Source organism: Nannospalax galili, unplaced genomic scaffold (assembly GCF_000622305.1).
Source record: "Nannospalax galili isolate Female #2095 unplaced genomic scaffold, S.galili_v1.0 scaffold186, whole genome shotgun sequence".
In the NCBI taxonomy this organism is placed as follows: Eukaryota; Metazoa; Chordata; class Mammalia; order Rodentia; family Spalacidae; genus Nannospalax; species Nannospalax galili.
In genome coordinates this window covers 5,827,612-5,843,504 of record NW_008358774.1, presented here as the reverse complement: position 1 = coordinate 5,843,504, position 15,893 = coordinate 5,827,612, and the positions used below count along the sequence as shown (strand labels likewise).

The 15,893-nt window shown below is 38.2% G+C and overlaps 1 protein-coding gene across 5 annotated transcripts in view; it reads right to left on the bottom strand.

The window, feature by feature from the left end:
• Positions 1-15,893, bottom strand: part of Ahi1 (Abelson helper integration site 1) — a 142,658-nt gene that overhangs the window by 23,815 nt on the left and 102,950 nt on the right. For all 5 annotated transcript variants that reach the window (XM_017795328.2, XM_008822075.3, XM_008822078.3 and 2 more), the window contains 2 exons: positions 7,068-7,230; positions 3,429-3,526 (listed from right to left, as the gene is read on the bottom strand). In XM_017795328.2, the coding sequence (XP_017650817.1) occupies positions 3,429-3,526; positions 7,068-7,230 (261 nt within the window). The remainder of the gene's footprint in view (positions 1-3,428; positions 3,527-7,067; positions 7,231-15,893) is intronic.

The following is a 15,893-nucleotide window of genomic DNA, read 5'->3' as shown; positions in this document are numbered from 1 at the left end:
AGATCCTGTGTAGAATTCTATTCTACGGACACACATATAACTGATCAGATTACATTCGTCAATTAAAATTCATCAGTCATAAATTTTAAAGCCTAATTTGAATTACATCTTCTCTATGTGAATTTTTCTCTTTCCTCGCCCAAATGGAGTCTTACCTTCTTTATGCATTTTTTATTACTGCTTTTGTGGGGATTAAATCCAAGGTTTTGTGAATGTTATCCAAGTAATCTACAACTGAGCTACATTCCTACCTATTTTATTTTGAAATCTATTTTAATTTGCACATCTTGTAGTCCCTTGATATCTATTAGAATTAGGGCTTAGATATGTGAGATTAGCCTGAAACAGACCTTAGGTTGGCCAAATCAAGCTGGCTATTTAAAGAAGTGGTGCTAGGAGATGAATATAAAGGTATGCCTGGAACATGGAGCTCAAAACTGAAAATCACCTACAGTCTAAACTAAAGTCACATGTAGTAAGTCCATCTTTGTAAAAGAAAGGCATGGGCAGTAAGAACTCAGAAGTCACTACCATTTGCTGCATATTTGTTATAATAGCCTCGATCTAAAACATTTCCCTAAGATTCATAAATCTGGTGTTGAACTGCCAATAACGGAACAGGCAGTTTACTGTAACCTCCTAGAGAACCTGGCTTTCTATGTCTGCCAAACTTTTCTTGCTTCTTTGTATTCTCCAGTCTGGTGCATCCTGCAGGTAGTCTCTAACCAAGGCTATCAAGTGTCTTGTCCTCTTACAATTCTATCACACATACAACTTTAATTACATACAAAACCAGACCTGCCGTTTACACTGCAGTAGTATAGATACTACTGAAGAGAAAAATCCAGCTGTACGTATTTTGGGTCAACAGCTCCCAGAACACCTGAAGAGTATTTTTACATGTCTCAAAATGAGCTCCTACCTTACTCCTTTATCCCTCACAGAGTAGACTATGCTTTATTTTGGAAAACAGAGAGATATTCTTATTTCTAGACTTTGACTTTATCGACATATCCCCATCTGTTTGTCTGAGGTGCTGCTCTAAGCTTGGCTCTGCTGACATATTATGCTAGTTAATTCTTTGTTGTGTTGTAGGAGGTTGGGCAATGTCCATGATGTCTATACACTACAGAGATGCCAGTAGTATCCCCCTGCTTGTAGGTGAAGTAACAAAAATCTCTATACATTGCCAAGTGTCTCCTGGGAGGCAAAATCACTATTAGTTGGGAAGCACTGGTCGAAGCCAAGATACATCTATTAACTTGTTTTTCTGGTAATAATAAAACAAGCCCTCCTACTGTATTGTGTCCTTGATGTCTTTATTTATCTTGAACCAGTCCACTGGTTTTACCTCCATAGCACATTAGTTTATATCTCTTCAATTCTGGAAGAACCATCAGACATTAGGCCTTCCTTCAGCCACTGCTCAATCTCTCTCTCCCCCTGCCTTTCTTCTTTGAAGTCAAACTTTGAGAATGGCTTCTCTGAGTTCACTTGCTTGTCACTTCATTGCTCCTGGCACAAAGCTATCAGGGTTCTCTTGACTAACAAATAATTCAAACAACCTAACTGCTTGACTGTCTGGTGTGTCTAACTCATAGCCTATGGACTGTTTCCATCCAAGGATAGTGATGATGGCCCAACACAAAATCATAAACTGATTTAGAACATTTAAGATGTATGTGTGTGTGTGTGTGTGTGTGTGTGTGTGTGTGTGTGTGTGTAACTCAGCTACATGGTTTTCAAGCCTGAACTTTGTAGATGGCAATGTTGTGTTGCAATGTGGAATGGTTGGATGAGCCTAGATATGCTCTTTGATTCTCTCTTAGCTTTCAGGGCACCTCTTTTTGTTCCCCTCTGGTGTTTTCCTTTCCCTTTATTCCTTCACAATCCGCTCTTTAACTTCCCTTAATACACTTCCCTTAATAGTAGTATCAGCTGGGTTCTGCTTCAACTCCACAAAACAACTATAAAACTCTTTCAGGGCCAATGCCTTCATCACAAGCTTCCAGTTTTTAGAAAATACACAATACGATGACTGTTCAAACTCCTCTTCATTTGATTCTGGCCTTCTACTTTCTCTAAAATTCTAACCCTCCATTTCTGGCCACTTGTGAATATTTCTCCATGGGGTCACTAAAAATACCAGTTTACAAATGGGAATATCTAAAGCAAAATTTGGCAGCTCCTACCTCCCACCTTGTCTCTCTAGCTCCAAGTCTTCCCAGGTCATTTCATTATTTTTGCAGCACGACTACCTATTCAGATGTAAAAAAAATCCAAGGATCTTAGAAATATCCTAGGCTTTAACCTCAGTAGTTAATGAAATCAATCAAAATCCTGTCAATCATAGCTTATACCTCCCTCCCACCCCCACAAGCCTTTTCTATTTTATATTTATCTATCCTTAATTAATTTCCTTATCCTAGGTTTTAGCTACCTCTATTTAAATCATCTGTGCTGCCACAGTGCTGATTATTTTTATTATGAGAATCCTTTTATATAATTTCCTGGGTCACCTCCCCCAGATGATCCCCTTTGTTTGGAGGATAAAATCTAACTGAGCATTTTAGCAGGGAACACTAGGCTGCTTGTGGCCTGGTGCCCATATTTCTCCTATCTTTTTCCCTGTTAGACCTATACTCCCTAGATGTGATCATAATATACCAACCCTCCTTATTCAAGTTATCCCTCTTTGGGAATGTTTTGTATGATTACATAATCTATATTAAATTCTAGAAGTTTCAGGCCTAACATTTTCTCCCCTGGGAACTCTTCCCAGTTTTCCCAGAGCAGAATGAAAGGCTTGCTTCCCATGTGTCACCAATGTACTATGCATATCATCTTCATTATAGTTCCCAAAAGAACTGTTGGAATTGTCTGCTCACAGGTGGCTCACCATCAGCCTGCTGGTCCCTTCAGGCATCTCTGAGAGACCTGAAGGCACAGGTATGAAAAAATACATGGCATTCCCCTGGCTGCTAATACTTAAAAATGTCTTGGATTACCAGCAAGTAAAAGGAATACTCAAGAATGATAGAACATCTTTATTTTGTGAACTCCTGTGACCCCTGGCATAAATGTGTACGTTCCAGGTAGGGCTGGTAACTGTCAGCATGACAGGCGAAGATGCAAGTCAGAGTGGAATAGCAAGCACACCAAAGGCACAAACCCCACTTTGGGCCCTTGTGCCAGTACTTAGGCTGTGACTTGGGGTCTACTTTATCTTCTCTGAGCCTCCTTAGTTTCCTTATCTGGAAAATGGCTATCATATCCGTCTCAGACATTTCTTATTGGTGCCCAGGTCAAAAGAAGTAACAATGTAAACAATGAAAGATCCTTAAGCGTGAAAATAAAAGAATATTTTTTTTTTTACAGAGTGAAAAAAATCAAAGTATATATACAACACACATTCTTGAAAAACTTACTTTTTGAGAAGCTGAAGTTTTTTCTGTTTTGGGTTTTTCCTTGGGAGTTAAAGGAGGGGATCGTTCCTTCACTTCTGGAGGAGATTCTTGATACAATGCTGGAATTTAAAAAGGAATTCGTAATTAAAATTAGGAACACTGTTCTATAGGAGAACAAAAACAATGGGTGGTAAGAATTTAAAGAGAAATTGAGATTTAATTCTTTGGTGTTAACAGCAAACCATGTGGTACTTATTTGTTATGGCAATTTGCAGTCTAACCCATTAGTTATGACTGGAAAATTTTATTCACCAGGATTTCAGAAATGTAGAAGGTATGAAATTGCTTACTATATGGTCATATAGATTTAATTCATTTTACCTCAACACACATTTATCAGGAACCTGCTGTATGCAAGGTTATCTGCTGGGTACTGCTAAAGATGACAGTCTCTGCTCTCAAGGAACTATAATTTGGTTAGAGACAGACATGCTCATAAGTTAACTGTGACACAAATAAAATGTGGTATCATTTGAAAGACAGCTAATAGCAAGGACAAAGTGGTTTGTGGGCAGGAAAATGTTGAATGCAAGAAGTGGTAGATGTGTTAGGTTTAAAGAACAGTTATGATTGTTCCAGAAGGGATAAGTTAGGAAAATAGAAGGAATAAACATGAATTTAGCAATATACCTAAGGTGTTAAATGTAAAACTCTTTTTGGGGGGTCTTTTTGAGATAGGGTCTCCCTGTAGCCCCAGCTGGCCTCGAACTCACAGAGATCCACCTGACTCTACCTCCCTAGTGCTGGGATTAAAGGTGTGCGCCACCATGCCTGGCTAAATGTAAAACTCTTAATCTAAGACTATAATTTACTGAATCTACTGAGTATTACATCTAAAAAGTCATATGGGAATCTTAAGGGCTAAAATGAAAATCTATTTTAATCAATTACCATTGTGAATTGAGAATTTACCAAAATGAAATTAAACAAAATGGTACAATTCCGATTCTGAGACATATTAACTGGATTTAGGTATGGGTTGGTATTATTCTTGGGTTTCTTTATATCTTACAGAAAAGGGTGTTACATGTGATTAAGAGAAGCTCATCACGTTTCTTTCTCCAGTAGCTGGTGATACAAAGAAGACAGATCTTCCTAGAAACAGAGTCCTGTCTTCTTTTATTCTGCTGCTCTTTTCAGCACCTGGGCTCTCCACTGAACAGTGGGGAGGGATTCTGCTCATATATGCTCTCTTACATTTGCTTTATATATTTGGCTTCAGATACAGATCAAGGACAATTCCTCCCACTATTTTTAGAATGAAATATCTGTTGAGAGTCATTTTCCTACAATGTTAAAACTGGGCAGTTGAATTTTTTGTTGAATTCAAGCAACAAGTAGGATAAAAGGTAAGGAAAATCACCTCTGATAAAGGGTGAGGTTCAGTCATTATAGTCCCAGGCATTCTGAGACTTTCGTGTTTGTTCTCACACAAGGCTTTCCAAGAGGCAATGACTGATACCAAAGGAAAACATCAATTATTGTAGGCTATAGTAAGAAATTATGACAACTGCAGGGTAATCCTGACTTGAAACGAGGGATTAATTCTGCACACAACCATCAACTATCATTGCAATATGTTCCAAAGCTCTGATTTTGGTAATTAGGAGAGAAAACAAAACTTAGATTTTAACTCGCTGTAGATCAACATTTGTAGACTCTCAAGAGTGGCAAGCCTAAGAGGTTCATTTTGCAAACTATCTGGTTAAAGTTCCTAATGCTATGCCGCCTGCAGACACACAACCTTTTCATATTGCCAAGTGAAAACAAAACCGTAAATGTTTTCACTGGTATCTGAATGGAACAAAAGGTTGTAAGACCTAGTAAAGACTACAGACATCCTCCTGGGTGACTGCCGTCTGACAGCTTTTGATTTAGAAACAGAAGCTAGTGCTGCTTAACCTCAGATACAATCCTGCTAGAGAGCCATTACTGGGAAAGGCAGAGAGGTAACATGGATATTTGTGACAATCTGGAGTTAGAAGTGTTGAGCTTATGGGAAATTATTTGAATGCTGTCTTAAGTCCACCTGGGAATAATCTTCTTTCTACTCTGCTTTAAGTTTTTTCCATTATACATTCTCTTTAAACATGAAAACAATGTGCTGCTACTAGTTTTAGAAGCTATTAGTCATTTACTAGAGAATAAACCAGTGACAGAGAAAATGAACTGTGTTGTAGGAGAGAGAAGTGAGTAATTTTTGTAACACTGGACACTTTTAAGGGAAGGAGTTTCCTGGAGCAGTAGACTAGCTCAGGAAGGGAACTGCAGTGAGGGACAAGAGTGGAGCTCTGGGAAGAACGAACATGCAGAAGCAGAGGGAGGACACCAGAGAAGTCATTTCAGCGAGACATAGCCCAGCACTCGGTAATCAAGACAGACATTCTTCTTCGTTTTTTTTTTTTACAAACAGCTCTTTGATTCTCAACATTCAGAACTAGGCTAGGAATTAACAGTACATTTGTTGTAAGTTAACAGTCATAATTTGTTTTAAATGGAGTTTAAGGACCAGCATGAAAACCAACTATTAGGTATAATAATTTCTTTGTAGAAACGAGAATATTCAAAACAGTGTTTTTACTACATTTATTTTATTTTATTATTTTTATTTTATATAAAATATTGCTTGCATGTATGTAAGTGCATCCATGTTGTGCAATGACTGCAGAGGTCAGAAGAGGGCATCAGATCCCCTGGAACTGGAGTTAGGGGTGGTTGTTAGTTGCCATGTGGGTGCTGGGTCCTCCGCAAGAGCAATCAGTGCCTTAATTGCTGAGCCATCTCTCCAGCCCCTTTACTACATTTTAAATCAGAATCATGTTAGTGTCTTAGAAAGAGAGCTCATTTGATATGTCTCAGTATTTTTACTTCACAGGAGAAATCATACAGGTCAGTATAAACTGGTGGGCATGGGCTAGAGGCTGGTTTTCCTGACAGGGTGCTGGACTTTCCCTAGCAGTCACTGGTCAGCTGGTAATAGCATGCATTCTTCTGTACAGTCACTTCTACACGTTTCCCCTTTCATGATGGTTTTGCTTCATTTCAGGCTTTCTGTGTTAGTTCTATTTTTGCATGTCAAAGCCTAGCAATACATCCAAGGTTCTGATGCTCTCATTCAGAATTTCTTCTCTAGTTCATTTTTCTTTTCATAAATGGTTTAATGGACTTGAGAATGAAACAACCCCCGTACTTTTGTTTCAGCAGGTACCTAGCTAGGGCTGAGATATGTAAACATGGACGAGTGGGAGTTAAGGAACTGGAGATTCTTAAGACGCTGGTCAACTGAGGCGCTCCTGTGGCAGGAGAAGAGCTGACGACATTGCGGCAGGTGGCAGGGCTGGAGACGAAGAAAGCAGCTTGCTCAGGGGCTCCCTGGGATGGCAAAGTGCAATCAGCAGACATTCCAATCTCAGAACTTAGTAGTTTTTTGACACACTAATGCCTCATTTTTTTCAGCCTTTGCATCATGAGAGAAAAGTAATGCACATTGGTAAACACATACAAGGATTAGACAGATAATAAATTCAAGGGTAGAAAATGATAAAATCTTGGACTCAGTTATACCATATTAGTGAACCAGGAAGAGAGCATAAAACTTACTTTCACTAGCCACATGATTAGCTGGAAAAAAACCTTCCTGTCCCTTTCCTAGGCTGCCATACCACCAGTCTTCATTATCTTTGAAAAACACTCGGATAATGTCTCCGCGATGGATGGATAGTTCATCTGATCGGCTCGCTGTGTAGTCATAAAGAGCCACTACCTAAGAGAGAGATAAGACCACCACAGCTTTATCACAACTGTGCCACAGAGAAAGCCCCAACACTCACTTCCTCTTATAGAAGGGCAGCTGAAACCAAAGCAGTACTTTGGTAAGTCTGAGGCTGTCTCAAGGGTTGCTAATGGGATCTGGGGTGGTGGGAACACAGCAGGAGAGGCAAGATAAAAGACTGTGGGATTGAGAAATGGTTAAGAGCATTCAACACACTAAGATTAGCTTCAAAATAGCAGATGTGAATGTTTTAAAGTAAATTACTTTGAAGCAAATGAAAAAAAAAAAAAAAAAACCAAAAAACAAAAACCACCCTCATACACCATTCCTTCTTAGAAGCGTTTTATACTACACCTTTAGGCCCATTCTCTGTGCTATGCAGCTGCATATGAAAGAGAATTCGTCAAGTTATATGTTTTATAGAAAAAGAAAAGCTCCCTGGACAACCTGACTACATAACTCCATTACCATCACTTGGTTTATGGTTAATGTTTCTTTTTGAGAGAAACTTTTCTTAAAAAGAAGTTTTTGGTGTTTTTATACCAATAACCTAAATCTTCTGACTTACCTTAAAAACTGATTTTTGCTAGCTACAAATTGAGAGGAAATACCTTCCTACGAAAATCCTCTTCTTTGTGTTACTACATTTGATATGTTTTTCTTTTGGAAAAAACCAAGTCAAAATGATACTCCAGTGGCTGCACAGGTACTTAAAGTTCTTTATAGCAGTTAAAAAGAGAGAGCCCGCTCAATCCATTTTAGATCTGATACACCACATACAGTGGGGCATAATAATAGCTATGCCAATGAGCACACTTACTCTACTGATTCTTCTCTACTTAAACAGGGCTTGAAAATGTATAGGTTACATAACTATATGTAACACATCATTATATCCCTCTGCAACTAGGGTGACAAATTATTTCACTTAATGATTATTTAAATCTTAGCATGTCTTAAATCTTAGGTGCTGTGTCAGCAGTGGTAACAGGCTCATTTCTAGAAGAGGAACCCCATTTAAGATTTGTAGGAGAATTAAGAATAATCAGAAATTAGCTAGGTGAAGAATAGGGATGAGTATCTCAGCCAGGTTCCATAGCATGTCTTTCAGGGAAGAGGAACCCCAAATAGTTCAACATGGTGGGAGTCTAGTATTATGGGAGATAGCCAAAAGTAGGGGAAGCTAAACTTAAGGCAGTGAGTAGGGTCAGAGGACACATCTTGGAAGAGTTTAGGTGCAGTATGATGTTGGTGTATACTTATTTATATGAGCCCTAAGTGACTGTTGGGAAGAAAGGGGGAGATTCAGTTTAGGCATAAGCATCACAGAGGAAGTCTCATATTAGGCTTATGTCACTGTGTGGACTTCTCACAATCTAAAGTTCATCAAACTGGCATATGAAAACTTTTACTAAATTTCCCACAAAGGTCTGTTTATGAAAGAATCTCTTGACATAAAGGGGTTCACAGGCCTAACATAAGATACCCTTCTATATTTTATTCTATTTTAGTATCAATTGATTATTGTATGCGCTCTTACAGAAACAAATATAGCAAACCAAATTACATCGTAGTAGCAAACTGTGTCATACAAGTTACCGTTACCTGTCAACTTGTTCTAGGCTTTCTGTTATGGATTATATTGTACTCTCCAAAATTTAAAGATTGAAGCCCCTAGGCCCAGCATGAATGAACCTGCAGAGATGGGCTTTAAAGAGACAAAATTAAATGGTGTCATATGGGTGTAGTCCTGATTAATAGGATCCCTGTGCTTTGAGGAAGTGAAGAGCACAGATACAGAGAGGAAAAGGCCAAGTGAAGACACAGCAAGAAGGCGACTATCTGCCGCTAAGATATACCTTAGGACAAACCAACATTGCCATCTTGTACTTATAACTTCTGAAACTGTGAAAAAATAAATTTTTATTGTTTATGTCACCCAGTTTGTGGTATTCTGGTATGTAGCTTTAGCAGACTAGTATGTCCCACAACCGGATGGCATTAAGACAATTCCCTTATTACCAACTTGTCCTGGAAGTACAAATGAGTAATACCTTCCATGTATCCATTTCCAGCCCCTGTAAACATCAGTTCTGTGTTCTACACCACCAGAGTGCTATCTCCTGATGCAGAGACAAAGCCTTTCTCATCAGATTTCACAACTAGCAACCTTAGGAGGGTAAGGGTGAGGCTTCATCCTCTGAAGCAATGAAACAATCTTTGGATGATATCATTACTGTCATTTAGGTACAGAGTGGCTACAAAACAAGGAATTGCTGTTCCTGGCATGCCAACAGTCTACATCAGGCAGCGGAGTCTGACCATTTGGCTATGACTCTTCTCTTATATTGGGAGTCCAGGACAGAAACCATGTGGCTCAGGAGAATTTGGTGGTATTCCAAGGTGTGTTCTTACTCAATATGCTCTGACGTTATCATCTGAAACTCTTCTGATAATCACAGTTCAATGGCAAACTTTATTGGTTAAATTTGGCAGTAGATTCTGAATAAATTATGATCTTCCCATCTACAAGTAGATTGTATTATCTCAATGTTTTATGATGAAGTAAAACTCTGTTTAAAAAGTTGAGAAGCAAAATCCCAATAAGATGTTTGTTCCCAAGAAGATGTTAGGGCACATCTTCTTGTGTCAGGCCTCAGTATAAAAAGTCTGTCTTGAGCATTCTCAATGAGTATCTTCTGTAACACGCCATTAATTGCCCACAGTAGTTGGCATGTAACTAGGACAGAACTGTCTTCTACAATAGAATCCAAATTGTGATGTGACAGGGTAATTATGAGATCTTTCTACAACAAAAGCTTAAAGATATGAGCTAATGTGCCCATGTTGGTAATGACAGGTCTGAGGAATGAAATGTTTCATAAAATCTACTTTGTTCATATTCAGATGACCTCTCACTTTTGATGGGGTTACCTCATAATAGATATGTAAGTTGAAATATTATTAAATGAAAAATCCATTTAATACACCTAATCTATAAATGAGAAATGCATTTAATATACCCAATCTATCGAACATCATAGCATATCCTGGCATATCTTAAATCTATTTTAATGACTTATATTAAGCCTACACTTGGACAAAATCATCTAACACAAACCCATTTTATAATAGTGTTGACTATCTCATGCAATTTATCCAACAGCTATATGCATACCTTATGTACCATCATGAGTGGGGACCATATATTTGAAACAGAATTACTTCTTCACAGAAGTTCTTCTCTTTCTCAAAGCCATGTTGCTTGGACATAATCACAAGTGAAGTGCTACTAGCAAGTTTTGTCTCTGTTTTTTGAAACTGAGTCTTGCTATATTACTTAGGCTAGTCTCAAATGATCCTCTTGTCTCAGCCTCCCTAATTCTGGGACTACAGGCACACACTATCACACCCAGTTAGGTCAGTCATTTAGTCTGATTGCCCCAGTTCCCCCACTCCATCTTCTTTGTCTTGGCAGGGGAGAGTACCAGGGAGCAAATACTGTTAGCAAGTACTCTACCACTGAGCTACATGTCTAGTCCTAAGTATTGCTGAAGCAGGGTTTTACTATGCAGCCCAGGTTGGCCTTGAACTCATGATCCTCCTGACTCAACTTCCCAAGAACTGGGATTCTAGGTGTGTACCACCACAAATGGTACTTAAGCTCTGTTAACTGACACACATTTTTCAGTCTTCATAGCAGTGCTTAGTGGATACTAGCTTGTGTTTTAAATAGTTTGCCAAGTTGTTTAAGAATTAGGTAGATATTTTTCTTTATATTATCTTTCAAGAAATTAAATATTATAGCTATCTCACAAGAATTCTCAATGACCCTTGCCAGAACGCTGAACTTTATCTACAATGAAATCCAACAGTCAATATTCGTAATGCCCCAGGCCATTCAGCAAGCCAAGTTACATTGAATCATCTCTTACACCTGAGTACTTTCTCCTGCAGCAGTGCTTCAGCTGGGTTCATCATCCCTGGAGAACTTTACTCTGCTGGCCTAAAGCCAGTGTGACTGGATTCTACCACTGTCTCCATGCTCTCTCCCTAATTCACATGACTTCAGATTTCTGGCTTCTAGAATGGTGACAGAGCAAGTTTTGTTTAAGTCACCAAATCTGCAGGAGTTTGCTAGAATTGCCCTAGGGAACTGCTGAATATGAATTTCGTATGATGAAAGCTGGTTTTTCCTGTATTTCTTTAAAGTGTATTGGACCTTGCTGTGCCATGCAATGACCTGAGATGAGCTTGACCTTTTCAGGATTACTTTTAAGTTTTGTTACAGCAATGAGAAGACTTTAGGGCTAAATTAGCCTCCCTGCCAAAATGTGATGCTAATGATTCCATCTATGCCTTTCTGCTCTGGCTACAGGAATATGAAATTTCCAGTCCTGCTGTTTGTGCTTACTGTTTTCTGATGGTCCTTTGCTTATGGAATTTTGTCCTATGCATGGACAGAGGGGTACTCAAGTCAAACACTCAAGGGTACATTTTTGTTATTGTTTTGAGACACGGTCTCCCCATAGTCTCATCTGGCCTGGAACTCCCTATGTAGACCAGGCTGACTGGCCTTAACCTCACAGAGATCTGTCTGCTTCTGCCTCCCAAATGTTGCGATTAAAGGTCTGTACTACCATGTCTGGCCCAAGGTTATTTTTAATGGTTACTTGCAGGATTATTATCAATTACTATTAAGGCAAAATTTAAAGTACAATTTTGTTATTTACCATGAAATAAAATAAGCTTTAAGAAGGTTAATTTTGGGAGCTGGAGAAATAAATGGCTCAGCAGTTAAGAGCACTTGTTGCTTTTGCAGAGGACCAGAGTTTGAGTCCCAGTACCCACATGGCAGCTAACAATCATCTCTAATTGTAGTTCCAGAGAAATCTGATGCCCTCTTCTGACCTCTGTGGGCCCTGCACAACATGGGTGCACTTACATTCATGCAGGCAATACATTTATACATTAAAAAATTAAAAAAGAAAGTTTTAAAATTCAGTGCATCCCTTCTGGCTAGCTTTCATAGTGCTGGAGAGCGCTATGCACACTGCTGGTGGAGAAAAGTAATCTTACCTACCTGTGAACCCTGCAAGCTAACAACTGGACTGGGAAGACATACCCACTGGTGCAAATGGTGGTCCAAACGCCACTGAAATAATCAACCACTTTCTTTTTAAAAAAATATTTTTTTTATTCTTATATGTATAAGAGAGCGTTTTGCCTGCATGTGTGTAAGTGCACCCATGTTGTACAATGCCCACAGAAGCCAGAGACGGGCATTGGATTTCCTGGAACTAGAAATAAAATTTTCAACCACTATGTGGGTGCTGGGAACTGAACCCGGGTTCTCTGCAAGATCAGTCAGTGTTCTTAACTGTTGATCCATCTCTCCAGCTCCCTAACCACTTTCTGATTAGATTTAAGTCCCAATCCACAAGATGAAAACCATACATGGCACTGGTATGGGGGCCAAGAACCTCTCTAGAAAAGTCATAGGCCCTAGGGGAGAACTTAATTACTATTATTCGGCTAAATGGACATAGTATAAAATCAACTCCTAATGACTTATTATACCTACAAATTAGTGCATCTCTCAACCCACATAGAGAAGCATCTAGTGGTAGTAAATGCTGTGTGTGACAGTTACAACTCTAGAGGAGTTTTCAAAAACAGTAATTGACAGCTAAAATGCATCAACTTTAGGTGGTGATAAGCTGGAACTAGAAAATTCGATTTCCAGATTTGCAATAGAAACTGATCCTGAGAATGTCTAGATGTTAGATTTACTAGACAAGATTTCAAGGCAGTATTTTAAATATGTTGAAAAAACCAAAGGAAAATTGTTTAAATAATTAAGAGATAGTATAATAGCTCACCAAAATAGGAAACACAAGGAAAAAAGTTTTAAAATCCATAAAATTCTGGCATTGAAAAGTACAATATTCAGCAGAGGGACTCAATAGTGGATGTGAGCTGACAGAAGGAAAAAAACAGTGAGCTTCAAGATAAATAAAGCTAAATTATTTAACCTGAGGTACACATGGGAAATAATGTGCAAAAATGAACAGAGACTCATGTAACACCTTCCAGCGCACACTTCTATATGTTAAGTCAGAAGAAGAGCAGAAGGAGAAAGAGAAGAAAGGATATGTGACACAAATCAATGCTAAGTAGAAGATACAATCAGACTGCTGAAAACCAAAGCCAAGCAATGCTCTTAGGAGAAGCAAGAAAAATGTAACTTATTATGTGGAGGGTTTAACCTTAGACATTGTGTTAGAAAATGTGGAGGTCAGAAATGAGTGGGATGGTACATGAAGACTCAACAAAGACTTCAATGTCCAGCAAAACTTACTTTGAAAAGGAAAGAGAAATTCACACACACTCACACACACACACACACACACACACACACACACACACTCACACACACACTCACACACTCACACACACTCGGGATGGGGATAATAATTGAGTTTATTGCTAGTGAGCCTGTCCTTCAAGAAAAACAGAAAAACTAAAGGAAGTCCTTCAGACTGAAATAAAGAAGCATGTGATGGCAAAACAAATCCTTTCGTAGAAATAAAAAAAATCACTGATGAGCCAGACCTAGCAGCTCCTCAGGTCTATAATCTCAGCTATTTAGAAGGCTGAGGCAGAGAGGGCCAAGAGTTGTCTGGGTTTGTAGAGTGAGTTCAAGGCCAGTCTGGGCATCTTAGTAAGATTCTGTTTTGAAGAAAAAAAAAAAATCAAGGGGCTGAGAATAAAGCTCAGTAATGAAGGCTTCTGAGAAGACACGTTCAAATACTAGTAATGAAAAAAAAGAAACAAAACCTAAACAACAACAAAACCCCACCTCACTTGTAACTCTATTAATTTCCATATAATTGGAAAAAAAAAACCCTGGTAAAGAAATAGTTGTAAAAATATGTTGATTGGCTTACAACATGCAAAAATATAATTTATGGCAGAAAAGATAAAGGTGGGATACGAACTACACTGGAGCCAAGATTTTATACAATACAAGTGTTTAATCCAAACTAGATTATATTAGGGTGTTAACTGCAATTCTAAGGGTAACTACTAAGAAAGCAACTAAAGAAAAACCTTAAAAAGAAAAGAGAAAATGGCATAATAAGCAAATATATGAATTTACCTTGTCCCCAAATGAACACTAAAAGAATAATGGAAAAGCAACAATACATAAGATACATTAAAAACAAAGAAAATTATAGATTTAATCCTACCTCATTTGTAACTGAATTAAATGTAAATAGTTTAAAACTTAAAAGAGAACTAACAAATTACCAGAATGAATAAAATTCATGATGCAACAATAAATTATATACAAGAGAAATACTTCATATTTGAAGAAACAGAACAATCGGAATGGACAGAAAAAAAAGACAGAAACCAAATGAGCTGGAGTAGCTATCTTAATACAGGAAGATGTTCTTTAGGATGGTTCTGTCCCTATAGACAAAGAAGAATGTTTTATAATAATAAAAGGATCAGCAGTCAGGAAGACACAAGGAAGTACAAGCACCTAGGTCCTAGTACAGCCTTAGAAACCTAAGACAAAGCTGCTAGAATTAAAAAGTGGCACTGACCACTCAACAACAATAGTTGGAAACCTTTATTCTCCTATATTCCATAATGGGTAGAATTAAGCAGAAGATCAACATGGAAACAGAGACCAAACTGACACTATAGACTAAATGCGATGATGTGATGACGTTTGTATTACACTTTACTTAATAAAAGCAGTACACGTTTCCCATGTGCACATGGATATGCTCTAGAACAGACAATATGCTAGCCCATAAACTAAATCTTCTTTAGAGACAAAAATTTAAAAACCTAAAATCAAGGAAAATATACTCTACAACTACAATGAATTTAAAATAGAAATCAATTACAGAAGAAATTAGGGAAATCCCCAAACAGGTAGAAATTAAATAACGTCTGAAAGCAGAGGGATAAGTGGAAACAAACAAATGAAAAACAAAGTGATAGTGTGAAGAAATCAGAACTCATTTCATGTCTGGTTGTCTTGTAAAATGGCTCAAACAATTTGGAAAGCATTCTGGCAGTTCCTCAAAATATTAAACACTGATTTACCACATGACATAGCAATTTCAATTTGTTTTCTTTCTAAATATGTATTTGTGTGTTGCGTGTGAGCGTGTTGCATATGTGTGAGTGCATGTTTCAATACCAGTGAGCATGCATGTATATGTGCATGTGACGGCCAGAGATTAATGTCTGGTGTCTTCCTCCCTTGCTTTCCACCTTATATACTGAGGTGAGCTCGCTCTCTTGAGCTCAAAGCTCACCAATTTTGCTAGGGTAGCCAGCCACTTTACTCTGAGGATCCTATCTCTGTCTCTAGAATGCTGGGATTATATGTGGACCATTATGCCTGCCTGGCATTTACATGAGTGCTTTACCTACTAAGCCATCTTTCCAGCCTCTATACCTAAATTCCCAAAGAACTGAAGACTTATGTTTACACCCCAACCCATATGTGAATGTTAATAGAAAATTACCAATAATAGCTAAAACCCAAAGCAACTCAATGTCTATCAGTGGATTAATGGCTAAACAAAACGAGACATATCAAAATAACAGAATACTCTTAGGCCTTG